General features: G+C 55.2%; 1 protein-coding gene across 4 annotated transcripts; it reads right to left on the bottom strand.

Annotated features, from left to right (window-relative positions):
• Nucleotides 1-239: 239 nt before the first annotated feature.
• FCSK (fucose kinase) lies at nucleotides 240-24,544 on the bottom strand. Of its 4 annotated transcripts, XM_012504998.2 has the most exons (24): nucleotides 24,499-24,544; nucleotides 17,132-17,235; nucleotides 16,630-16,781; nucleotides 15,329-15,379; nucleotides 14,267-14,392; nucleotides 13,561-13,633; nucleotides 13,044-13,141; nucleotides 12,550-12,630; nucleotides 11,546-11,665; nucleotides 11,192-11,363; nucleotides 10,079-10,191; nucleotides 9,444-9,545; nucleotides 9,147-9,317; nucleotides 7,893-7,957; nucleotides 7,145-7,515; nucleotides 6,159-6,369; nucleotides 5,804-5,970; nucleotides 5,487-5,708; nucleotides 4,994-5,137; nucleotides 4,721-4,840; nucleotides 2,057-2,244; nucleotides 1,866-1,965; nucleotides 1,115-1,338; nucleotides 240-939 (listed from the first exon to the last, which is right to left on the bottom strand). In XM_012504998.2, the coding sequence occupies exons 2-24, from the start codon at nucleotides 17,211-17,213 to the stop codon at nucleotides 838-840; spliced, it is 3,255 nt and encodes a 1,084-aa protein (XP_012360452.2). In that variant the 5' UTR covers nucleotides 17,214-17,235; nucleotides 24,499-24,544; the 3' UTR covers nucleotides 240-837. The 4 variants fall into 4 exon arrangements, with proteins under 4 accessions (XP_012360452.2, XP_030685311.1, XP_030685325.1 ...); XM_030829451.1 differs by lacking the exon at nucleotides 15,329-15,379; XM_030829465.1 differs by lacking the exons at nucleotides 240-939; nucleotides 1,115-1,338; nucleotides 1,866-1,965; nucleotides 2,057-2,244 and adding an exon at nucleotides 2,785-2,979.
• Nucleotides 24,545-26,228: the final 1,684 nt, after the last annotated feature.

Raw genomic sequence — 26,228 nt, 5'->3', positions numbered from 1 at the left:
AGTTGCACTGAAATAGGAAGGCAAAACCCAAGACCTCAGCCTCCTCCCACACGCAGTGCAGCACACAGCTGTGTCCGGGGCCCACATGTTGGCAGGAGCCCCCATCCTGTCCCAGACCCTCGTGCCCCTCTTGAGCCCTCGGCACCACAAGCTGGATCACCCCAGGGCCAGTTCCCCATAGTGTAGAGGAAGTGGGAACTGCTCCCAGCAGGAGCAAAAGTGACTTTATGAGGACCACCTGCAAGGACAGAGTGAATTTATTCCAAGAATGCCAGTCCTGAGAACCCACTTCCCACAGGCACCAGGTCACTTGGCACGGTCCGTAGTTTTGCTGGTTAAGGCCTGCGATGGCAGCGAGTCCCTGGGTCACTGCCACCAACTTGGCAAGGGACCGTCACCCTCACTCCCACACTCCCATGAGGGTTGAGCGTGAGGTCTACAACTCTAAGGAAGGCCATAGGGAATGCCTCGAAGGGCCTCTTCAGGGTTGGCCTTGCCAAGGGACTCCCAGCCATATGCCAAGGCTGGCTGTCAACCCTTTCCAGGTTCCTCGTGGAATGAGAAGGCCAGCCATAGGATTTGTAAAGGCCACATGGGATACTAAGCTTGGGACCTTCCTATGTCCAGGAGGAACAGAGGCTACACCTAGGCCACTGTCCGCCAGGTCACAGTCCTGTCCCAGGCACTCTCTGCTTGCCCAGGTCTTGCTCTGGTCAGCTTCCTTTGGGAGCAGATTTGCAGAGGTGGGTGGGGAGGAGGAGGTGGAGGTTCCCATGGGGCAAGGAAGGTGGGGGACACTGTAGCTCCAGGTTTTCTCCTGTTGCAGAGAAGCCAGCTTCATGGGAAAGGGCAACAGGTTGAGGCCTCGGTCCCCAGCAGCTTCAGGCTCAGGCCCTGAGTGTCCACTTCAACCAGGTGGATGCTGTAATTCCCAAGGCCCTGGACAGGACAGGAAATATTTAGAAGGCTCTGGACAAATCTCAGGGCTTCTGGAGGCTGGACTGAGCCTGCAGGACCAGGGGGACTTACAGATATAGCCCCTAGTTAACTGGTAGGCCACAGCAAGGTCTCTTGCCCCCAGAGGTCTCTTGACCAACCCCAGCCCCATCAGTACCTCGGTCTTGGCCAGCACCGCCTCCAAGGCCTCCTTTTGCTGTGGCTCCTTGGTCAACAGATAGAGAAAGCCTCCACCGCCTGCCCCAGCCAGGCTCTGGCCATGCACGTGGGGGGCCAGGACATCCATCATACGCCGCACAGCCAGGGGCTCACAGCCTGGAGCCATGAGCTTCTTCTGCTCCCAGTACGAGGTCAGGCACTGGCCCAGCAGAGGCAGGCTTCCTGAGGTAGGGCAGAGGGGAGTGATGTGCCTGGGCCAAGATACTCAGCACCCATCTGGAGATTGCATGAAGTGCCAGGACATGCTGCTGAGCCAGTGTCATGGTAAAGAAGCCAGATTCCAGTGCCGGCTCCAACAAGCCCACTTCCCAGGACTGCCTGAGGACCAATGTGCAGGAAGCAACCAACACCACACCCAGCATAGTCGGCATCTAGGGAGCTGTGAAGCCACACACTGGGGGCCCTGCCCAGCTCAGACTTCCCTGGAACTCAGCCATGGGTTGATTCCCTTCCCCTCTCTGCTTCCTGTTAGGTAGGGCTGGAGGGCCTTTCCCATGATGAAAATTTTGTTCTCAGATGTGGCTTTCCCCTAAATGTGAGACCCTGGAGAGGACAGACAGTAGGCTTCTGTTCCTAGAAGCCGAATATCTGCAGCTTGTGCCAAGCCTGCAGATGACCCTGGCCTCAAACCAACAAGTGACAGGATACTCGCTCCCAGTGCCCTGACCCCCCCGGAGGAAGCCCCTCACCTTGGCGGAAGCCTTCAGCGCACTCCTCAGTTTGCCGCACCAGGCTGTGGGCATTCTGCACCACAGCAGGCAGTCGGGCATACCAGCTCCTCAGCACATCCTGCGGACGGGGCAGGAGAAGGGGTGGTGAGGACCCAGGCCCAGCCGGCAGGCCCCCTGCCTGCCTCCCTCATGCTGGGGCCAGAGCTCACCTGCAGCAGATTCCGAGCCAGGCGGGTCTTGCCAGTGTACACCAAGAGCAGGTGGTCATTGAGCTTCTGGACAAAGCCCTCAGGCACCGTGACCTCTTCTACCTCCACCTTCAGCGGCAGCTGAGCCCTGGAGCGCCCCACCTTGATGCCAGGCATTAGGCCACCCACTTGGTCCTGCCAGCCACCTCCTGTGAGCCCAGGGCCTGTCACTGTTGGAGTCTTATCTGGCCCAGCTTCACTCTCCCAGCCTAGGCTCCCGGCCCCGCACCCTTTGCTGGGACCAGTGTGGAAAGATAGCTTCCCTCAACTCCACAGGACAGTGAGCTATGCAGCTTCTGTCCCCAGGATAATCCCAGCAAGGGAATGGGCTTCACTCCAGGGCAAAGCTTGGAATTCCCAAGGCCTGCGTTTTGTTTTAGACCTAATGTATAATTGGAATTGGGATAAACCACATTGCAGGATAAAGATTTTACACTATGGCCGGGCGCGGTGGCGGCGGGCAGATCATTTGAGGTCAGGAGTTTGAGACCAACCTGGCCAACATGGTGAAATCCAATCTCTACCAAAAATACAAAAATTAGTCAGGCATGGTGGTGCGTGCCCTGTAATCCCAGCTTCTGGGGAGGCTGAGGCAGAGGTTGCAGTGAGCTGAGATCGCACCACTGCACTCCAGCCTGGGTGACAGTGTGAGACTCTGTCTCAAAAAATACATATTTTATACTGACCTCTGCCCCTCCTAGGGGAGTTTTAGTCAGAGAAGAGGCTGACAGACACCTTCCCTGTAGCCTGAGTCTCCCTGCACCATCTTCTGACAGGTGGTTTATGTTGGAAGGAAGGTCATCAGGATCTGTTTTTCTCTTATCTAACTTAGACATCTTTCCATCTTCAGTAATGAAAGGTATGTATCATTTTCCTCCTTGTAGCTGCATAAAAATAACAAAACTAGTCCAGGCATGGTGGCTCACGCTTGTAATCCCAGCACTTTGGGAGGCCAAGGTGGGCGGATCACGAGGTCCGGAGTTCAAGACCAGCCTGGCCAACACAGTGAAACCCTATCTCTACTAAAAATACAAAAAATTAGCTGGGCATGGTGGCAGGCACCTGTAGTCCCAGCTACTCAGGAGGCTGAGGCAGGAGAATCGCTTGAACCCAGGAGGTAGAGGTTGCAGTGAGCTGAGATCGTGCCACTGCACTCCAATCTGGGTGACAGAGCTAGACTCCATCTCAAAAATAAAAAAAAAATTAAAAATAACAAAACTTGAGTTGCTTCTGGGACAGTCCCTTGATATTCAGGGAAGGGCCTGCAAGGATTTAAAGTATGAAATGCAAAAGACAGGAGCCATCTGGAACTTTGCAGCCAAAACCTGGTGGCTGCAAAGTGGCTAAGTCTTGAAATGTTAAGACTTAACTGTGCCCCTCTGCTTCAAAGCACTTGGCACAGTTTGTAATATACATGCACCTGAGTGGTTATTGATTAATGACTGTCTCCAGGAGACCACAGGGCTTTTGAGGGCAGGGACCCTATTTTTGCTCATTTTATCCCTGGGGCCCCACAGAGTGGGTTCTCAACAAATAGTTGTCCGTTGGCCAAATGCAGAACTTGAATGGTACACCTCAAAAGAAAACTGAAAATGCTTCCACATCTGCTCCTTTTGCTAATGACTACCGATTATGTGATATGAGTCACTACAGTGAAATGAGAGGCTTGAGCTGCAGAGTGACGGAAAACACCACAGTCAGGCTTCAGTAGGCCTTTGCAGCAGTTTCCTTCCAGGGGTGTGCTGGAGACGGGGCCTGACACCCTGAGGTGGACCTGAAACCAGACGAGCCTGTGGCTGCTCTACACTGGCCATGGGTTCCAGGGGGCTCGGTGGCCAGGAGGAGTGAGAAGCCTGGCGCTGGTGACATTCATTAGATCATAGTCATTGTTCGGCTCTTGCTGTCCCACCATATGGCCAGGGGGTGGGGGCGGGGGCACAGGTGATCATATCTCAAGTAAGGGCACGATGCCAGAAGGGCAGGCAGAAGGTCCAAACCAGCTCTGCCCAGCCCTACCCGAGCACAGCCCTGGATAGGCACAGTCACGAAGCACAGCACCTGGCCCCAACAAGCATGAGAGGCACAGCACAGGCCAGGCGCGGTGGCTCATGCCTGTAATCCCAGCACTTTGGGAGGCTGAGGCAGGCGGATCACGAGGTCAGGAGATCAAGACCATCCTGGCTAACACGGTGAAACCCTGTCTCTACCAACAATACAAAAAATTAGCCGGGCGTGGTGGTGGGCTCCTGTAGTCCCAGCTACTCGGGAGGCTGAGGCAAGAGAATGGCGTGAACCTGGGAGGCGGAGCTTGCAGTGAGCCGAGATCGCGCCACTGCACTCCAGCCTGGGTGACAGAGCGAGACTCCATCTCAAAAAAAAAAAAAAAGCCACAGCACAGAATCTGGCACTCAGTAGATGCTCGTGAAACAGCTCGTTGGGAGGTACAACATTTCAAGTTGAAAACGACCAGAGAACGTCAAAGTGACTAGAAGGAAAGTATTTTCAACAGCAGCACAGTCATGTGGCTGTTGGCCAATCACATGCAAATCCAGGGGAGCCCCACTCCCCCCGCAGCCCCTTAAGAAAGTGTCAGTGACCTCCCCCAACTCCAGGGCAGTCACATACCAGTGGTGAGCACCTGCTCCAGGTGCAGTACTGCGTGGATCAGGGCTTCTGTGCCCACCACCCGGCCTGCGGCTCGCTGCAAGGCAGCCAGGGCAGTGCCTGCCAGGATGCTGCTGGTGCCTGCGGGGCGGAGAGGAGAGAGCACACATGAAACACCTCCACCCCGCCCAGGCCTGCCTGACTCCCTCTAAGGGCAGAGGCCAGGAAGGGGATCACAGGCAAGGCTGGAGGGCTGTGACAGTCGGTGGGTAGCAGGAGGCAGGGCCCACTCACCCAGGCCAGAGCCGTGGGGCAGCTCAGACCAGGTGTGCAGCTCAAAGCCGCCCCCGAAGGTGCAGAGCAGCTGCTCACTCAGCTGGAGTTCCGAGTGGACATGCACGATCCCCGCGCAGATGAAGACCGCCTTCAGCAGGGCCCCTGCAGAAGGACAGGCATGAGAAAGGAATTCGGTCTCAAAGGGCAGATGCAGACACCCACCCACCCCAGGCTTCCCAGCCCAGTGCGGGACTCATCCAGTGGGACAAAAGCCCAGCAGCAGTACTGGCCCCATCCCCAAGCCACAAAAGGGCCTCTGGGCTCCCAGACAGGGACACATGTGTCATCTTTGCAGGTTGACTCCCAGCCCCTTCCTTCCCTTCAGGCTCCTCAGCCAGACTGGCTGGCCCTCAGGCCAGACCCCACTGGCCTGCAGTCTCTAGCTTCTGCCCCCAGCCCCCAGCTGGCCATGTGTGCCAGCCCCACCTGCAGAGGTCCCAGGGTGCCTGACCTGGGGCATGAGGCTGGCAGTAGTCCCTCAGGTCAGCCAGGCACCGGCACACTATCTTCACAGTCATCTCGTCCTGCCGAGGCCCCACCGCCAGCCACAGCTCAGGCTCCGGGATGCGGCGTGCCCTGGCTCCGATGGGCCGGCGGCCGTCCACTCGCACAGCCAGGCCCAGCACAGCCCCGCCAAGCTCATAGGCAAGGGGTGGCGTGTCACTCCAGCCCCCTATGGCAGTGTGGCAAGACTCAAGCTGGTCACAGAAGCTGCCAGCCTGGCTCTGGGGCAGCTACCCTCAACCCCACCTGCCACAAGGGGCTCACCAGAGAAATCCACACGGGCCGGGCACTCAGCCACCACCCATTGCCCAGGTCCCGGCAGTTCCACCTGCTCCGTGGCAACAAAGTGCTGGGCTGACATCACAGCCTGGCGGATCAGGATCTGCCCAGCCCCCTCGTAGTGGCGGGCCGCTCGCACCAGCAAGGCTGGCCTACCAAGAGAAGGGGGAGGGATGGTGGCATGCAGCCCCAAGCTGGGGGCAGATTGCCTGGCTTTGGGGACCTGACTGTCCCGGGGTACCCAAGGGAGCCCCACCTCTCTCTGGGCATCCTCCATCAGGGTCCACTTCCCAGATAGCCAGGGGCTTATCCAAGGGATCTGACATCCATTAGTACACACCTGCTTAGCCACTTGTCCCTCTCCTGGGCAAGCGCCTCCACGCCCGCTGCCAGGTCTCCACACTCCAGGTATGAGAAGGGCCGCATCCACTCAGGGTTGGCAGCTGGCCCGCTCCGCAAGCCCCCACGGCCCTCTGCCATGCAGCCCAGGACGTCCGCCACACAGGCCAGTGCCCGTGCCGCCACGCCAGGGTCTCCTGCCCCAGCTGCAACTGAGGGACAAGGAGTTGGGGGTGGCAGGGGAGGAGGCCTGTCTTCAAAATCCTCTCCCACGAGAGACTACTCAACAGTCCCCAAACGCACCAGACCCCTCACACCTCCTGGCTTTTGCCCACAATGTATCTTTGACTGTAACTGCACTCCTACTCTCTGCTGGGCAGAGATCCTCTCATCTTGCCAGTCCCAGCCCATAGATGTCTCTTCACCCCCACCCAGGACACCCATAGTGGTGAAGACCTCAGGCTCTGGGCTCAAACCACCTGGGCTCAGGTCTCAGCCTCACCACCAGCTAGCCGTGTGGCTCTGGGTGAATGGATTCAATACCAATCACGTCCATGGTCCCTGGGAACTTCCATGAGGTGTGGCCTAGGAGGCTAAGGCTGTGAGCCCCCTGAAGTGTGCCTGGGACCTCACGCAGAGATGACCATGTTCCCTGGGGGCTCTGTCCCCTCACCACGCTCTGCACCCACATCCTGGCACCTGGTACAGAACACGCAGGGTTTGTCAATGTGCCTAGGACCTAGAGCTCAGCTGCCAGGCCTCAACCTCTGACCAAATCCCACTGACAAGGATGAACATGCCTCAACCTCCGACCAAACCCCACCAACAAGGATGAGGCCTTCCAGAATCCTAAAAGTAAACTCCAGCATGCCCCTTCCCTGCTTGAGCACCTCATGGCCCCCTAGTCCCCTCAGGGGATGGTCCAGAGGACAGGGAGGGCAGGTGCCTCTGGCCTGACTCTGCAGCACTACCAGGCCGCACACTCACCCTGGTCCAGCGTGGCCAGCAGGGGCCCGGGGCAGCCCTCGCGGACAGCAGCCCGGATCAGCGGGCGCAGGCTGAGGTCCTGCCGGGCCTCCAGCACGTGCCGCGCCTTATGCAGGGCCTGGCGGAAGAACAGGTCCCGGCGAGAGGCCAGCGTGGCAGCCCGATCCAGGCACGGCTGCAGCTGCTCCCAGGACAGGCGCCAGGAGGCTCGCCAGGCTCGCAGGGCCTTGCCCCCATCCTCCTGGTGGTCCAGCATCCACAGCAGGTCCTGGGGTCCCAGGTCCCTCGAGGGGTGGAGCACAGGAAAGAGGCGGGCGCTGGGAAGGCAGTACTCTGCGGGCGGCATGTCGGGGTCCCACAGGTCCCAGGCTCTGATGTGGGGAGAAGGCACATTCTCAGGAGGGAAGCAAAAGCTCCAGTCTCCTCCCCAAGCCCTGAGCCGCCTGTCAGTTCGCGGGGACAGGACAGACTCCTCCGAGGTAGCATAAGTGAGCAATTCAGTTCTGGGGCCAGGCTGCCTGGCATCCTTTCCCAGACCATTGAACAAGAATGCCAAAGTCAGCACAGCCAGAGACTGGGAGCTGCCTGGGGGAAAGTACTGGAGAGAATCCAGCTGCCCAAAACCACCCAGGCCCCTGGATGGTAGCAGGGTCCGTGCTACTCTGGGGCAGGGGAGGGACACACCTCGAAGAGCAGCAGTCACCCCAGCTGCCCAGGCCCACAGAGGCCCTAGGGGTGTCCACCTTACCGAACACCTGTCCTCTTGAAGAATTCATTCCAGGGCACGTTGAGATATGTGCCTGCCCCCTGTCTCTGGGGGAGAGGAGGAAGCAGTCAGGGCTGCAGGGGCCACAGGAAAGGGTTAGAGACACTAGGCCAGGCGGCCGGGAGCTGCTCAAGTGCTCACGAGGGCAGGAAGACAGACACAGCACATACTTGACCCACCCAGTCTGGAGTGCCGTGGCGCAATCAGCTCACTGCAGGTATGAACTCCTGGCCTCCCACCTCGGCCTCCCAGAGTGTTGAGATCACAGGCGTGAGCCACTACACCCAGCCATGGAGCAATTTCTGAAATTGCTTTCAGCCCTGCAGCCCCAACACTCCTGCCGAGGTGCCTGAAATCTGGAGCAGAACCCTGGGTTCCAAGCCTAGCCCACCACAACGGGCTGCAGCCCAAGGCAGGTTACCTCCGTCTCTGAACCTCAGTCTCCAGCCTGTCAAATGGGGATAAAAATCCCCACCCAGCCGGGCGCAGTGGCTCACACCTGTAATCCTAGCACTTTGGGAGGCCGAGGCGGGAAGATCACGAGGTCAGGAGATTGAAATCATCCTGCCTAACATGGTGAAACCCCATCTCTACTAAAAAATACAAAAAAATGAGCCGGGCGTGGTGGCAGGCACCTGTAGTCCAGCTACTTGGGAGGCTGAGGCAGGAGAATGGTGTGAACCCGGGAGGCGGAGCTTGCAGTGAGCCGAGATTGCACCACTGCACTCCAGCCTGGGCAACAGAGCAAGACTCCGTCTCAAGAAAAAAACCCCCAACCAACCAGCCTGGCCAATATGGCAAAACCCCATCTCTACTAAGCTGGGCGTGGTGGTGCACGCTGGTAGTCCCAGCTATTCAGGACGCTGAGGCAGGAGAATCGCTTGATGCCTGGGAGGCGGAGGTTGCAGTGAGCTGAGATTGGGCCACTGTGCTCCAGCCTAGGTGATAGAGCAAGACTCCATCTCCAAAAAAAAAAAAAAAACAAAATCCCCACCCAGCCCACCTGGCAGAGCAGAGGCAAGGAGGGAGGTAAAGGCCTGTGGAGACTCTGCTAGTCTCACAGCCTATCTTCACCCTACCTCCTCCCTCATCCTCTCCTCCCTACATCCTACCCTCCTCACAGCCTGTCCCATGGGCCAGTGCTCAGAGAACCCTGCAGTGGGGTGAGGGCCAGGACTCCTTGGGGCTTCTCAAAGCCTGAAGATGGGGGTGAGGGAATGCAGGGCGACTGCCTACCTCCCAGCTGTCGAGACGGCCAACGAGGGTGAAGACGTGGCCCGGGGAGCCGTGTAGCCGCGTATAGTGTCCCTGCAGGACAAGGTCATGCAGCTCCCGGCCATGCAGGGCCTCGGAGTGGGCTGTATCCAGGCCACTCACCAAGCAGCCAGTGCCTATGTGAATGGGGCCCTGGCGGGGGACAGGGCAGGCATCCTGGGTGGGCAGGCATCCTGGGTGGGCAGGCACCCAACACCCCCCAACACACACAGGATGCCAGCACCCTCCCTCAAATCTGCCCATGCACTCAGGCCTCACCCGCAGGTGGCAGTGCTGCAGGACGCTCCCAGGACCCAGCCGGACAGGGCCCTCCAGCAGGCAGCTGACCACAGAGCTCCCGGCCACCAGGAGCTGCTGCTCCTGTGCAGACAGGTAGGAGGAGCATGAGGGCCAGGGCTGTCCCAACTCTCCTCCCAAGCCAAGCATCTGGGGGCAAAGCGTCCAGGCCTACTACTCCCCTGCCCTGCAGCACCCTAGACTCCTCTCTGAACCTGCCTTGGCCCCAGCCTGAGGCCTATTTCCATCCCACCTGTCCAGCTATGCCCAACCTTGCCACCCTGGGGGCCACCTCTGAACCCTACCTGTCCCCTTCCTCAGCAGCACGGCACTGACCCAGGCCCCACTGTCACCCCAGGCAGACCCCGAAGAAAGGTCTCCTTTAGCTTTTCAATCAGGCAAGCTCGATGCAGAATCCTGAGTTGGCCACTTACTGGCTCTGTGGCCTTAGGCAAGTTACTTAGCCTCTCTGAGCCTCCAGCACTTCATGTGTAAACCAGGGGTAACACCTGCACTCAGGTTATCCGTTGCAAGTGCCGGCTATTTTCTTCCCGGGAATCCACATCCCACCTCACCCCAGGCACCCAGCAGGCACCGGACGGGCAGGGAGGTCTCACCTCCACCTGGGAGTGCACGATCTGGGCCCCAGGAGCCCCGGGGAGTGTGAGGCTGTGCAGGAACTCACTGGCTGAGGAGGTCATGTAGCTGTAGCTGCCGTTGGAGACATAGGCTGTAAAGACATAAGTACTGAACCCAACCCCATACCTGCTGCGACTCAGGGGCCAGGCTGGCCTCCCAGCAGCAGAGACACATGGGGGCAGGTGTGGCAATGAGCCTGTTAGGGGAAGCTGAGTCAGGAACCTGCCCAAAGCCACACAACACAGCTAGAAAGTAGACAGGTTGGCTGGGCGCAGTGGCTCATGCCTGTAATCCCAGCACTTTGGGAGGCCGAGGCAGGAAGATCACGAGGTCAGGAGTTCGAGACCAGCCTGACCAACATGGTGAAATCCCATCTTTACTAAAAAGACAAAAATTAGCCAGGCATGGTGCCACACACCTGTAATCCCAGCTACTCAGGAGGCTGAGGCAGGAGAATTGCTTGAACCTGGGAGGCAGAGGTTGCAGTGAGCCAAGATTATGCCACTGCACTCCAGCCTGGGCAACAGAGCCATACTCTGTCTCAAAAAAAAAAGAAAGCAGACAGGTTAGGGCCGGGCATGGTGGCTCATGCCTGTAAGCCCAGCACTTTGGGAGGCCAAGGCAGGCAGGTCACCTGAGGCCAGGAGTTCAAGACCAGCCTGACCAATGTGGTGAAACCCCATCTCTACTAAAAATACAAAAATTAGCCGAGTGTGGTGATGCATGGCTATTATCCCAGGTACTCAGGATGCTGAGGCAGGAGAATCGCTTGAACCCAGGAGGCGGAGGTTGTAGTGAGCTGAGATCACACCTCTAGCCGGGGTGACAGAGAGAGAGTCCATCTCAAAAAACAAAACAAAACAAAACAAAACAAAAAACAAAAGTGGACAGGCTGGGAGAGCTCAGGAATGAGACAAAAGGAAGACAGGAAGGGGAAGGAGGTCGCTCAGTGGGGAGCTCTGGCACAGGACAGGAGAGCTGCCCAGTCCCTGTGCTGGGCTTCCTGGCCCAGCATGCAGTGAGAAGCTCCATTCTTGGGGTCCTCACTCCCATGGTCTCTCCATCCCAGGGAGCTGAGAGGCAGTACCCACCCATGGTAAGAGGCTGATCGCGAAGCTCCCTCCACAGCTGGGCCCGGGCGCTCTGCAGATAACCCGCTACATCCGCATCACCTTGCCCCAACTCTGGGGGCCTCCCCACCAGGAAGTCCTCCCTGGTCACGTTCTCAGCCATGCAGTGCAGAATGTCAAAAAACAGAGACAGCTGGGGGAAGGGGAAGAAGCACAGCTATTGGCATGGCAGGGGTTCAGCCCCCAAGTTCTGAGGCTGAACCAGGGCAGTCCCGTCTGCGGAGACTCTGCCCCAGAGAGGGGAAGTGGCTGGCCTGAGGTCACACAGTGCCTCACCCCCAGGCCAGGCCCCCCCAGCTGCCCTCCCCCAGTCACCTGGACAGGCTGGGCTCCAGAGTCCAAGCCTAGGTAGGTGCAGGCATCCAGGGGCGGGCTCACATGGGTGGCTAGGAGGCGCTCGGCAGTCTCCACAGAGAAGAAGACAACCCCAGAGACCTGGAAGGGACCCCAGAAGGATTGGAGACGGAGGGCCCTGGACCAGGCCCTGGTACAAGTCAGGGAGGGCACATGCAGACGGGGGCCACATGAAGCTGAATGCCACACCAGGCAGGGAGTGTCACCTCCTGACCACTCCAGCACCCAGACTCCAGGCTTACTTGGGGCAGCTCCCACCAAGGCACCTTCTGGGACCCCCTCAACTGTCAGGCCTTCTCCCGAACCCAGTTCTCTACCCTCGCCATGGTCCACTCCCAGATTTCCATGCCTCTCCAATCCTTGCCCCTCATGCTGGAAGCATTCCCAGAGTCTGGCTCTAGGCCTCCTCCCAACCACACTCCCTAACTTGCTCACATTCTGGTTCTAGGCTTTCTTTTTTTGTTTGAGTTTTTGAGGTTTGTTTTGTTTTGTTTTGCAGTGGGCAGGGGGTTGATTCGGAGTCTCGCTCTGTCACCCTGGCTGGAGTGCAGTGGCACGATCTCTGCTCACCGCAACCTCCGCCTCCTGGGTTCAAGCAATTCTCGAGCCTCTACCCCTCAAGTAGTTGAGATTACAGGCATACACCACCATGCTCAGCTAATTGTTCTATTTAGTAGAGACAGGGTTTCACCATGTTACCCAGACTGGTCTCGAACTCCTGACCTCAACTGATCCACCTGCCTCAGCCTCCTAAAGTGCTGGGATTACAGGCGTGAGCCACCGTGCCCAACTGGTTCTAGGCTTTCTGGTTCAGGACACGACCCTGAATTCCAAGGCTACCCTGTCCTCAGATTCTAGCTCTAGCTTGTCCTGGAGGCTTCTAGAAGGAATCAAAGGAAGTCAAACCCTCCGTCCCTGTCCCATAAGGTCCCCAAAGCCCCGCAACCTGGGCCCAGCAGCCATACCAGTGGCACCCGCCCATCAGGCCTGACACACCGCTGAATCTCTGCCTCAGTGCCCTGGTAGTAAATGTCCAAAACGAGGCCCTATGTGCAGGGAGAAACAGAATCAGAGGAAGGAGCAGGAAGGGATCTGGAAGGAGGCCACAGCCACAGGTGGCAGCAAGGGCGTTTTCCAAAGGAAAGCTGAGGACGCAAGGCTGGCTGTTGCTGGAGTTCTCAGGGGGCCTGAGATTTCTATTCCATGATGGCAGAGGGCAGGCTTTAAATGTCTTTGCAGCCCCGAGCCCGGGCACAGAGACCAGGCAGGCGGTCGGTGTGAAATGTATTTTTGGCGAGAATAAGGGAGCACCGGTACCGTTGCCACGGAGGAAACTCCTTGGATTCAGGAACATGCCAGGAAATCCAGGATGAGAGGCTGCCCACTGACAGGGGGGGAGGCTGCCCACTGACAGGGGGATGGCTGCCCCAGCCGGCTCCACTGCCCCCAGGGGCACTACCTGGGGGTCAGTGAGGTAGACGCCATGATTCCGAGCGTAGGCCGGGCTCCCTGGGAGGGCGATCACTCTGGCTCCCTGGAAGCTGTCCCAGCTGATCCCTGTGGGGTGGGGCAGTCAGGAGGTTCCCAGGGGCCTTGACCCAAGGCAGGGATTTCCCTGCCAGGAGGAAGCAAGAGCCCAGGGCTGCGGCACCCGGGCAACTCTAAAAGGGAAATACGGTTTCCAAGCCGAATGGACATTCCTGTGGGAGAATGACAACCCTCCTCTCCCAAACTTCTTCCACAGAGCCCTGTGGGGCAGAAGGGGCAGGGCTGCTTCTATCCATCCTACAGACAGACAGACTGAGGCACAGCAGGAGAAGCCCTGCCTCCATCGGGCTTCATTCTCCACACCCTCCAGCTTCCTGTCTAACAGGGCAGCGGGGCAGGCCCAGAGGCAGGGTGGGCAAGAAGGGCAGAGCTGGCTTCTTGCTGTGGCTGTGATGAGGGAAGGCGGTCCCAGGTAGTCTCAGGCTCACCGGGATTTGCAGGAACAGACAGCAGCATGTCGGTGCTGCAGACCCACACGCCTGGTGGGGAGCCCGGGCCCAGCTGCGGGGGGAAGGAGATAGAACACAGCTGGTGCCTGGCCCAGCCCTTCACCTGCCCCCTCCTTGCCCAAGGATACTGTGCTGTTGAAGTAACAAGGGCCTCCAAGACCTGGTCTGCCCCCACCCTCTGTCTGACCTGGGTTTACAACTTCTCCCATGTGACCAAGACTAACTTATTTGTTGTTATTGCGACAGGGTCTCACTCTGTCACCCAGGCTGGAGTGCAGTAGTGCGATCGTAGCTCAATGCAGCCTCAAACTCCTGGGCTCAAGCGATCTTCCTGCCTCAGCCTCTTGAAGAGCTGGGACTACAAGTGCATGCCATCATGCCCAAGTAATTTTTTAAAAATTTTTTTGTAGAGATGGGGTCTTGCTGTGTTGCCCAGGCTGGTCATGAACTCTTGGCCTCAAGTGATCCTCCCACCTTGGCCTCTCAAAGTGCTGAAATTATAGGCATGAGCCACCGCCCCCAGACACAACTAGCTTCTTGAAGCTCTTAACTAACACTAGGCACCCTCAGAACCATTCCTCCTGGGGCCCCTCAGCTGAGCCAGCATAGATCATACCTGGGGGAACAGTGGGAGGGAAGTGGCTCTATCTGGGACGAGGCACCACGGGCCACCACCCAGCCTCACCCGATAGGTCATGATGTCCAGCAGGCAGTCCAGGTTGCAGACCAAGGCTTCCACGGGGGCCTCGGGGTTCTCCACAGGGAGGCAGGTGAAGGCCCTGCCACAGTCATCAAAGGGGAAGTCTCGACCCTGGGAGTGGGGGGACTGGTGAGGAAGCCCCGGTGCACAGAGCCCAAGGCCACCTCATCAGCTGTGCAGGCAGAAAGCCATCCAGTGGAGGGCTGATGAAAAATGTTCTCTTGATATTTTCTCCTACAATATATTTTTATATTATGCATTGCATTGCACTGCACTTTTTTAGACGAAGTCTTGCTCTGTTGCCCAGGCTGGAGTGCAGTGGCGTGATCTTGGCTCATGCAACCTCCGCTTCCCGGGTTCAAGCAATTCTCCTGCCTCAGCCTCCCAAGTAGCTGGGACTACAGGCATGCACCACCATGCCTGGCTAATTTTTTGTATTTTTAGTAGAGACAGGGTTTCACCATGCTGGCCAGGCTGATCTCAAACTCCTGACTTCGCGATCTGCCCGCCTCAGGCTCTCAAAGCGCTGGGATTACAGATGTGAGCCACTGTGCCCAGCCTATATTTTTATTTTTTGAGACAGGGTCACCCAGGCTGGAGTGCAGTGGTGTAATCATAACTCACTGCAGCCTCAACCTCCCAGGCTCAAGCAATCCTCCCACCTCAGCCTCCTGAGTAGCTGGGACTACAGGTGTGCACCACCATGGCAGCTAATTTTTGTATTTCTTATAGAGATGGGGTTTCACCATGTCGCCCAGGCTGGTCTCGATCTCCTGGACTCAAGGAATCCTCCTGCCTTGGCCTCCCAAAGTTCTGAGATGTACAGGTGTGAGCCACCGTGCCCGGCCCTAGATGGACCTTTTAATCTAATATTCTGCTGGGAAAATATGTGGTATATATTTAGCCAATTCCCAATTTTTGGACATTTAGAATCTTTCGGATTTCATCTTGCACACACGCTGTGGCAGAACACCCCTGAAGTCCTGCTCAACTCCACGAACTGGGATTCCGGCCTTCTGCTTGGCCCCTGCCCCAAAGTTCATTTACCATGTGCAGAATGAGGATCCAGGCTGAGTGCAGGACATCGGATGTGACCACCTGCAGGAGTGGGAAAGCCCTGTGAACAGAGGCCTCAGGCAGACGCCCTGGAGGATGGCACCCTCGAATCCAGAGACAGACCCCAACACAAATCCACTCAGGTACCCAAGGGACAAAAGGCAAGGTCAAACCAATGGCCACAGGCAGACAAGGGGCAGCCGTGGTCCCTCCTGAATAAGGGAGCCCAGGGCCCTCCACCTGGGCCACCTTCTTGCTGGCTGGTTTGTTGCTGTTGTTGTTGTTTTGAGACAGGGTCTCACTCTGTCACCAAGTCTGGAGTGCAGTGGTATGATCCCAGCTCACTGCAGCCTCAGTCTCTTGGGTTCAAGCGAGCCTCCCACCTCAGCCTCTTAACTAGCTGGGACTACAGGTGTGCACCGCCACGCCTGGCTACCTCTTAAATTTTTTTTTTTTTTTGAGATGCAGTCTCGCTCTGTTGCCCAGGCTGGAGTGCAGTGGCATGATCTCGTCTCACTGCAACCTCCGCCTCCCGGGTTCAAGCAACTCTCCTGCCTCAGCCTCCCAAGTAGCTGGGATTACAGGCGTGTGCAACCAGGCCCAGCTAATTTTTGTATTTTTAGTAGAGATGGGGTTTCACCACACTGGTCAGGCTGGTCTCCAACTCCTGACCTCAGGTGATCCGTCCACCTCGGCCTCTGCTGTCTGTTTTGAAGGGGAGGTTATAGGCAACAACAACTGGGGGCTGTCTGGGTGACTTAGGGGAGTCAGCGCCATGGCAACTACAGTGGTCCCCTCCCCTGCTGGTGCCATGTCCCTCTGCAGAGCATGTCCAAGCCTGTGCCCACCCTCACTCTGCACGCAAAGGTGCGATGCAGACAAGGTGACCAGGTGAAGTGGCTGGTTGCATGGGAGACACAGGACCAGTGGGGATGCTGACTCACATGCCCTGCCCAAAGCAGGCAGCCGCATCTCAGTTCCAGTGAACAGTTAGTTGCCATGGGGGGATGACAGCCCAGGCTAGCAAGACCTTTGACTGTTTCAAGAGAAGCCAGAAAGCCTCACTTTGAGATATTGGCTCCAACTCTCTAAAAACACTGCAAAAGCTGGCCCTGCCTTCTGCCCTCACCTGGACAGCAAGGCAGCGATGAGTCCGAAAAATTTACAGAAACAAAAACTGAGCCCCATGCTGAATTGGCCAGGGCGATGGAGCCAGAGGAGCTGGAGATCTCGGAAATGACGTGGTTCCAGCAGGGACACGGACCAGGGAAGTGGCCCTGGTGAGCACTCACAGTGAAGCCTGCCCGGGCACTCAGGTGTTCAGCAGCCACCAGCAGGGCGTTGAGGGTGGCTCCTCCACTGCCCACACGCTTCTCTGGGTCCTCCACGGCCAGTAACAGCGTCCCAGCAGGGATCTGCTCCCTCTTCTGCCGCACTTCCAGTTCTAGGGTCAGAAGAGACACTGGGACCTGCCCCCCAGCTCTCTGCCCAGGCCCAAAGCACCTGAGCCAGCCTACTGATCATCAGTGTTTGATCTTCCTTGACTTAACTTTCCGTGTAGGAGGCCATCAGATCTTCACCCAACTTAGTGAGAGAAGTCCTATTACTCCCATCTTACAGATGAGAAAACTGAGGCACAAGGAATGACATGCCACGTATGCTGTCACATGGCTAGGGAGAAGTGCAACCTGGGTTTGAACCAAGGTCGGCCTGGCACCTGGGGTTGGAGGGACATAGCCAGGAAGGGGAGGGAGGTTCTCCATTAGGGGCAAGGTGAGAAGGGGAGTCCCCTACCTCTCTGAAAGACCTGGACACTGTCCTTGTACTGGCAGGTCAGGATGATGACTGTCCAATCAACTCCCTTCGGCTGCTCCATTCTGGCCAAGCGGAGGGGCTTCCTGAGACAGCAATATGGGTAGATGTGACTATTTTTTAAACCGTCATAACTAAAATTAATTATTTTTATATACAATTCTATGATTTTAACATGTGTATAGATTCGTGTTGGTATCACCACTATCTACACTCAAAAAAACTTCCTCATGCAACCTCTCCTCCCCGCCTAAGCCCTGACAACCACTGATTTGCTCTCTAAAGCTATAGTTTCATCAACTTAAAAAATGTTGGCCGGGTGCAGAGGCTCACACCTGCAATCCTAGCACTTTGGGAGGCTGAGGTGGGGGGATCACCTGAGGTCGGGAGTTGGAGACCAGCCTGGCCAACATGGTGAAACCCCGTCTCTACTAAAAATACAAAAATCAGCCGGGTGTGGTGGGGCATGCCTGTAATCCCAGCTACTCGGGAGGCTGAAGCAGGAGACTCGCTTGAACCCGGGAGGCGGAGGCTGCAGTGGGCCAAGATCGCGCCACTGCACTCCAGCCTGGTTGACAGAGCAAGACCCTCAAAAAAAAAAGTCAAATAAAATGGAATATGGAATATAATCTTTTGAGATTAGCTTCTTTCATCCAACGTGATGCCTCTGAGATGTATCCAAGTCATTGTGCATATCTGTGGCCCAAGCCTTTTTTCGGAGGAGCAGTATTCCCTCGCATGGATGGGCTGCATCTGTTTCTCCATTTACCCACTGAAGAGCATCTGGGCCATCTCCAGTTTTTGGCAGATGTGAATAGCCCTGCTATGAACCTCCGGAGACAGGTTCGTGTGAACAGAAGATTTCATCTCCCTAGGTGGACACCAAGGCGGACGGCTGGGTCACATGGTCAGCGTGTCTGCTGACATTCCAAAACGTGGATGGGTGAGATTTCCCCAGGGAGTGTGCCCAGGAAGGAGGAACGGAGGGCAGCAGCATGGGGTAAGAGTTGGGGCCACCCAAAGCAAGGGGGAAAGGAAGGCGAGAGCAAATGCCTAACCCCACCCCCCAGGCTCCTCAAGCTGATGGGGGTTCCCTGGAGAGGGGGCAGCTGTGGGGAGTGCACATGCACTCAGAGCTGCAGGAGCAGGCACTCAGAGAGCTCCCTTCCCAGGGGTCTCAGCCAGCCCAGCGGGGGCTGCAGCCCTACCTGCCCGCCATCTTCCTCCAGGACACTCTCAGCAAGTAGGAGGAAAGCAAGGCCAAAGATTTGGCTTCACCCCCACCCCTGTCTCCCCCAACCTGCCAGCACTCCTGCCAGATGGAAAACCAATCTGACTCCTGAGGCCCTGGCCTCCCCGAGACCAATGACTCCCCAGGAGTACCCGCACATTCACCTCTGGCAGGGCTCCCACTGCTGTCCCACAAAGGAGCACCCCCACTTCCTCCCTCCACCCCTCAAAGCTCAGCATGGGAAAAGACCATGCAAGTAAGCTGCTCACCACTGGCTGAGCTACGCCCTGAGCACACATCTGGTGGTCAGCCCACACCCCAGCCAAAGTGACAGGAAACCTGAAGCTCAGCCACAGGCTATTCCAGTGCCAGGCTTTGCTGCCACCAGAAGAGAAGAGGCTGACAGGACACCACCACTCAGCAACACCCACGCCTTCAGCAAAAGCCTCTGTCAGAAATTGCTCCATTCCCTACTCAGCCCAGAAGGGAAATCCAGAGGGGAAATTCCAGCTAGGGATCCCAGCCAGGCACTTGAGGGTGAAGGCTTCTCCCAGGACGCCCATCAAGCCCTCCCTCCAACTTTGCCACCAATTCACTGTATGGCCGTAGGGCACCTCTAACCCTCAGGTCAGCTGCAGCTGGGAGTGTAACTAACAGACGCCCCCAGCTGCTATGATCTGAATCTCCCACCTTGTTTACATGGAGGCCACACTTCGAACCAACCTTCTCACAACCAGTGACTGAGCACAGCTGGGACACTGAAACAGACCAATTCCTGTGAGATTCCAGACTCCTCTGGCAGGCAGCTTAGAACTGCACTGCCACCTGGGCACGGTGGCTCACATCTGTAATCCCAGCACTTTGGGAGGCCGAGGCAGGCAGATCACGAGGTCAGGAGTTCGAGACCAGCCTAGCCAATATGGTGAAACCCTGTCTGTACTAAAAATACAAAAATTAGCCAGGTGTGGTGGCACGTGCCTATAGTCCCAGCTACTCGGGAGGCTGAGTCAGAATAATCACTTGAACCCGGGAGGCAGAGGTTGCAGTGAGCCAAGATCACACCACTGCACTCCAGCCTGGGCGACAGAGCGAGATTCTGTCTCAAAAAAAAAAAAAAGTCCAGGCATGGTGGCTCACACCTGTAATCCCAGCACTTTGGGAGGCCGAGGAGGGCGGATCACGAGGTCAGGAGACCGAGACCATCCTGGCTAACGCAGTGAAACCCCGTCTCTACTAAAAATACAAAAAATTAGCCGGGCGTGGTGGCGGGCGCCTGTAGTCCCAGCTACTCGGGAGGCTGAGGCAGGAGAATGGCATGAACCCAGGAGGCGGAGCTTGCAGTGAGCAGAGATCACGCCACTGCACTCCACTCCAGCCTGGGTGACAAAGCGAGACACCATCTCAAAAAAAAAAAAAAAAAGGAGGCTAGAAGTGGTGGCTCACGCCTGTAATCCGAGCACTTTGGGAGACAGAGGGGGGCGGATTGCCTGAGGTCAGGAGTTTGAGACCAGCCTGGCCAACATGGTGAAACCCCATCTCTCCTAAAAATACAAAAATTAGCCAGGTGTGGTGGTGGGCGCCTGTAATTCCAGCTACTTGGGAGGCTGAGACAGGAGAATCACTTCAACCTGGGACACAGAGGTTGCAGTGAGCCGAGACCATACCATTGCACTCCAGCCTGGGCAAGAAGAGCAAAAATCTATCTTGAAAAAAAAAACAAGATGAAGAAACTGCTGGGTGTGATGGCTCATGCCTCTATAATTCCAGCATTTTGGGAGGCCATGTCAGGAGGATCACTTGAGCCCAAGAGTTAGAAACCAGCCTAGGCAACATACAGAGACCTCGACTCTACAAAAAAAAAAAAAAAAAAAAAAAAGACAGAGAAATGAGGCACAGAGAGATGAAGTAACTTGCCAAAGCTAGTAAGTGGCAGAGTCAAGTTTGAAACTAAACTTTTTTTCCAGAGTATCTATTTTATTATCTTTTTTTCTTTTTGAGATGGAGTCTTACTGTAGCCCCCAGGCTGGAGTGCAGTGGTACAATCTCAGCTCACTGTAATCTCCACCTCCTGGGTTCAAGCAATTCTCCTGCCTCAGCCTCCCGAGTAGCTAGGATTACAGGCATGTGCCACCACGCCTGACTAATTTTTGTATTTTTAATAAAGACGGGGTTTCACCTTGTTGGCCAGGCTGGTCTCAAACTTTTAACCTCAGGTGATCCACCTGCCTCGGCTTCCCAAAGTGCTGGGAATGAGCCACCATGCCCGGCCTCTTTTTTTATTGCCTTTTTTACTTTTTTTTTTTTTAAAGACAGGGTCTCAATCTGTCACCCAGACTGGAGTGTAGTGGTGCAATCATAGCTCACTGCAGCCTCGACCTCCCAGGCCCAAGCAATCCTGCTACCTCAGCCTCCTGTATAGCTGGGACCATAGGCACACGCCACCACGCCTAGCTAAGGTTTTCATTGTTTGTTTTCTTTTTAAGTGATTGGGTCTTGCCATGTTGCCCAAGCTGGTCTCAAACTCCCAGACTCAAGCAATCCTCCTGCCTCAGTCTTTTTTTTAAATTAATTTATTTTTAAATTGAATTAATTAATTTTTAAATTCATGCTCCCCAGGGTCCACTTGCTTAACAGGGTCCACTTGCTTAACCACTACAATAAACCTACTTTGTAGAGCTGACGTACAAAAGGAGTAAATATATGTAAAGCGCTCAGTATGTATTATCTATTATAATTATGACAAAGCCTAAACAAATACAAGGGAGGGATGATTTTAATAATAATAGCCACTAGGAGGCCAGGCACAGTGGCTTATGCCTGTAATCCCAGCACTTTGGGAGGCCAAGGCAGGAAGATCACCTGAGGTCAGGAGTTCGAGACCAGCCTGGCCAACATGGTGAAAGCCCATCTCTACTAAAAATACAAAAATTAGCCACGTGTTTGGCCGGGCGCGGTGGCTCATGCCTGTAATCCCAGCACTTTGGGACGCTGAGGTGGGTGGATCATGAGGTCAGGATATCGAGACCATCCTGGCTAACACGGTGAAACCCCGTCTCTACTAAAAATACAAAAAATTAGGCAGGCGTGGTGGCCAGACCCTGTCTGAGGAAACAGAAAAAAAAAAAAGAAAGAAAGAAATCCTTGAAATGGCCAGACGTGGTGGCTCACATCCGGAATCCCAGCACTTTGGGGGACCAAAGTGGGCAGATCACTTGAGGTCAGGAGGCACTTTGGGGGGCCAAAGTGGGCAGATCACTTGAGATCAGGAGTTCAAGGCCAGCCTGGCCAACATGGCAAAACCCCATCTCTGTTAAAAGTACAAAAATTAGCTGGGTGTAGTGATGCGTGCTTGTAGTCCCAGCTACTCAGGAGGCTGAGGCAGGAGAATCACTTGAACCCAGGAGGAGGCTGCAGTGAGCCAAGATCACGCCACTGCACTCTAGCCTAGGCAACAGAGCGACTCTGTCTCAAGAAAAAAAAGAAAGAAATGCCCCAAAGAGAGTCCAATGGCCCAGAAGGTCTGAGCCCAGTCTTCATCTCAGCATAGTGATAGAGAGACACGGGCAGGTGACAGGTCATGGCCACAGTGGCGAGAGTATCCCTTTCTAATGACAGGGGCAGAGGAACAGTCCTGGGTTGCGTATCAGTCCCAAAAGGCTCTGTCCCCATCTCTATCTCTTCCTGCTTCCTGTAGGATCCTGAGCAAGTTACTTAATCTATTTTTTTTTTTTTTTTTAGATGGAGTCTCGCTCTGTCACCCAGGCTGGAGTGCAGTGGTGCAATCTTGGCTCACTGCAACCTCCGCCTCCCAGGTTCAAGCGATTCTCCTGCCTCAGCCTCCCGAGTAACTGGGACTACAGGCGCGCACCACCATGCCTGGATAATTTTTTGTATTTTTAGTAGAGACGGGGTTTCACCATGCTGGCCAGGCTGGTCTCAAACTCCTGACCTTAGGATCCACCCGCCTCGGCCTCCCAAAGTGCTGGGATTACAGGCGTGAGCCACCGCGCCCAGCAGTTACTTAACCTCTCTAAGCCTCAGTTTCCTAATCTGAAATTTAAGGCCAGAGACATCAACCTCCCAGGACTGTTTTCAGCATGAAATACAATGCAAAGTATGTGGCACACACCAGTGGCTCAATGAATGATAATGTTTCCAGCCAGGCAAGGAAGCAGGAGAGTTTAACCTGTCCCTGAAGGAGGAAGGACTGGAAGCTCTCAAACATTCTCTGTGTTAAAGATTGTCCTGAAGAAGAAAAAAATCAGGGAAGGCCTCAGTAATCAAGCAAGGCTGAGGGACATCCCGAGAGATTAACACAAAAGGTAAAATGATACAGGTAGCTAATACATATGGAGTGCTTTTTCAGGCACTATGGCAAAGGCACATCAGTGTCACTTCATATGACCCACCCAACAGTCCTAAGAATTGGCTCTTATCTCACTGAAGCTCTAGACAAGAAAACTGTAGTTTAAAAAGCAGAAACATAGCTATTAGGTTGGTGCAAAAGTAATTTTGGCTTTTGCCATTCCTTTAATTGCACAGGCAGGCTAGGCTTTTGTTTTGTTTTTTGAGAAACAGGGTCCGGCTCTGTCACCAGAGGGTGGAATGCAGTGATGTGATCACAGCTCACTGCAACCTCAAACTCCTGGGCTCCAGCGATCCTCCCATCCCAGCCTCCCAAGTAGCTGGGACGATGCATGAGTCCTGCTAGTTTTTTATTTTTTGTTGAGATGGGGTCTCGCTGTGTTGCCCAGGCTGACCTACAACTCCCGGACTCAAGTAATCCTCCCGCCTTGGCCTTCCTAAGTGTTGGGATTACAGGTGTAAGCCACCATGCCTGGCTTTTTTTTTTTTTTTTTTTTTTTTTTTTGAGACAGAGTCTCCCTCTGTCGCCAGGCTGGAGTTCAATGGCGCAATCTCGGCTCACTGCAATCTCTGCCTCTCAGGTTAAAGTGATTCTCCTGCCTCAGCCTCCCAAGTAGCTGGGATTACAGACGTGCACCACCATGCCCAGCTAATTTTTGTATTATTAGTAGAGACGGGGTTTGCCATGTTGGCCAAGCTGGTCTCAAACTTCTGACCATAGATGATCTACTTGCTTCCGCCTCCCACAGTGCTGGGATTACAGGTGTGAGCCACCTAGCCCGGCCTTTTTTTTTTTTTTTAATTAATAGTTTGCTGGAGTTATACAATCTCAAGACGTCCTGAGAAAGTGTGCCCTAAGGCCCTAAGGTTCGTGGTTTTTTGTTGTTGGTGGTGTTTTTTTTTTTTTTTTTTTTTTTTTGAGACGTAGTCTCGCTGTGTCGCCCAGGGTGGAGCGCAGTGGCGTGATCTCGGCTCACTGCAACCTCCATCTCCTGAGTTCAAGCGATTCCCTCGCCTCAACCTCCCAAGTACCTGGGATTACAGGCATGAGCCTTGGCGCCCGGCCTCTACCCACTTTCAATAGAGCCTCATCTGCTGAGATCAAGTTGAAATATTTTTTAGTGTCCTCAGCCCCACGCTGTCCAAGACTGGGATAGTGCTGGGGAGCCAGAGATAGAATAAAGTACTAATAACTCTTCATATGAACCTTTTGAAGACAGGTGGGTCAGGGACTGCACATTTTAGAACTTTAAAGAGGAAAAAAAGGCTCACGGAGGACTCTGATTTGCTGCCTTCTGAATAACAGACCGAAAGAAGTTACTTGGGAGTAAAATCGTGTTGTAAATTACGCAACAGCATATCATTGAGATTCGTGCATAATACTGAGCCCTGGCCGGGTAAAATGAGACAGGAGAAGCGGCCTCAAAGTAAAATCAGAGCAGCGCCGGCATCCCCGGCCCCACCTGCCTCAGGGTGAGGATCCTCTGAGGCCCGCATCCCTCCCGGTCCCAGCTGCCAGCAGGTCCCGCCACACCAAGGGATCGAGAGGCTCCCCTTGGAAGACCCAGGCCAAGGGGATGCGGGAGCGCAGAAACCCCTGTGGGCTCCCGGGGCACCGCAGAGCTCCCGGGGACTCTTCCCTGTCAGGACCCGGGCGGCCCGCGGGTCAACTCGGTGCTCCTAGTCAGGGAGGGTGCACCGCAAAGCTGCGGGGGCGCAAGGGCGCTGTGGGGACCCTCGAGGACTGACGTACCTGCCGTCGCCCGGCGCTCGGCGGAGCGGGCTCTTAAACGCGGGGCTGCGCGAGCCTCGCGGTGCAGGCTGGGAAGTGTAGTTTCACCTCCGCACCCCCCACGGCCGAGCCCCCGCCCGGCAGAAAACATGCTCGGAGCCACCGCATAGGCCAGCGTGGGTGGCCGGGGCAGCGCTTTCCTGAAGGGCAGCGGGGCTGCGATCCAGAAGGGAGATGGGAAGGGGGCCGCTCCAGGACCCACAAAACTACAACTCCCAGAGGATGGATGCGCCTTAAAGACACAGGCCCATTTTCTGGGACTCCGGGATTTAGGTTAATATGTTGCTTTTTTGTTTGTTTGTTTTCTGGTTTGGGTTTTTTTTTTTTTTAACCCCATCTGGACGGCACCAGGAGCTTCCGCTTTCCTCTGGAGAAAAATCCACTGATGGAGGAAAAAAAAAATCACGCTTTGCCCAAGCGGAAGCAGCTGCCATTGGATTTGCAGTTGGAAAGGTTTGCGCTGGTTTCATCACGTGGGTCCTTTGGGAAGAAACTTTCCAACTCCGTAATGGGGAGGGATCTGCGGAGCTTTTGAGAAAGTTGTGAATGGCAGCATTGATTATCATAGATGAAAACTGGAAATACTCTGAGTGTCTCTCTCTAGGTTACTATGTGAAAGGAAAATAAATCTCAGGACCCCAAAGTCACTAAGCCAAAGGGAAAAGTCAAGCTGAGAACTGCATCAGGGAAACCTACCTCCCATTTTATTCCTAAACGAGATAACTCCAAAGATAAAAAAGCTAGATATGGCCTGGCCCTCACAATTTGCCCACTAGGAAATTCCTTGTGTGCCAAATCTGTACCCTAAAACAGTTCTGTGGAATTTCAGTGACAATGTAAATTGATAGCTTATCTTCACAGGTGCTGGACTTTGACAGAACTCAAAGTCATCTCTCAGCTCACCTGAGACAAATATGTATCTCATTGCTTCCTCTGCCCTATGTTTATTTTTTCTTATGTAAAAATGCATATTCACTAAGCTAGATGAATGCCTAAGTGACTAGTCCTCTATCCCCCTCTCACATGTGAAAGGCTGACCAAAGACTCAGAAGAATGCAGCAATTTGCCTCTTACCTACCCATGCCTTTTAAAAATTTCCTCTTTCAGGCCAGGCACAGTGGCTCGCACCCGTAGTCCCAGCCCTTTGGTGAGGCCGAGGCGGGTGGATCACGAGGTCGGGAGTTCAAGACCAGCCTGGCCAATATGGTGAAACCCCGTCTACTAAAAATACAAAAATTAGTTGAGCGTGGTGGCGGGCACCTGTCGTCCCAGCAGCTTGGGAGGCTGAGGCAGGAGAATCGCTTGAACTCGGGAGGCAGAGGGTGCAGTGAGCTGAGATTGCGCCACTGCACTCCAGCCTGGGCAACACAGTGAGGCCCTGTCTAAAAAAAAAAAAAAAAAAATTCCTCTTTCCCCAGTATCTGAACTTTCCCCTTTAAATATTGAAGCCCTCAAAATCATCTTTGGAGAAAGGTACAGACCTGTCTGTCTCCCAGGCACACACATTCTTTTTTTTTTTTTTTTTGAGACGGAGTCTCGCTCTGTCGCCCAGGGTGGAGTGCAGTGGCGCAATTTCGGCTCACTGCAAGCTCCGCCTCCCGGGTTCACGCCATTCTCCTGCCTCAGCCTCTCTGAGTAGCTGGGACTACAGGCGCCCACCACCACGCCCGGCTAATTTTTTGTATTTTTAG

Source organism: Nomascus leucogenys, chromosome 2 (assembly GCF_006542625.1).
Source record: "Nomascus leucogenys isolate Asia chromosome 2, Asia_NLE_v1, whole genome shotgun sequence".
Lineage (NCBI taxonomy): Eukaryota > Metazoa > Chordata > Mammalia > Primates > Hylobatidae > Nomascus > Nomascus leucogenys.
The sequence above is the reverse complement of the archived record's forward strand: the minus strand, read 5'-3'. Positions and strand labels throughout refer to the sequence as shown.

Excerpts from the sequence above, each read along its gene's own strand:
- FCSK (XM_012504998.2), bottom strand. The coding sequence starts at position 17,213 with ATGGAGCAGCCGAAGGGAGTTGATTGGACAGTCATCATCCTGACCTGC. Across the intron at positions 15,380-16,629 it reads GTGCCCGGGCAGGCTTCACT|GTGGTCACATCCGATGTCCT; the intron begins GTGAGTGCTCAC and ends CCACTCCTGCAG. Across the intron at positions 11,364-11,545 it reads CTGGAGCCCAGCCTGTCCAG|CTGTCTCTGTTTTTTGACAT; the intron begins GTGACTGGGGGA and ends CCCTTCCCCCAG.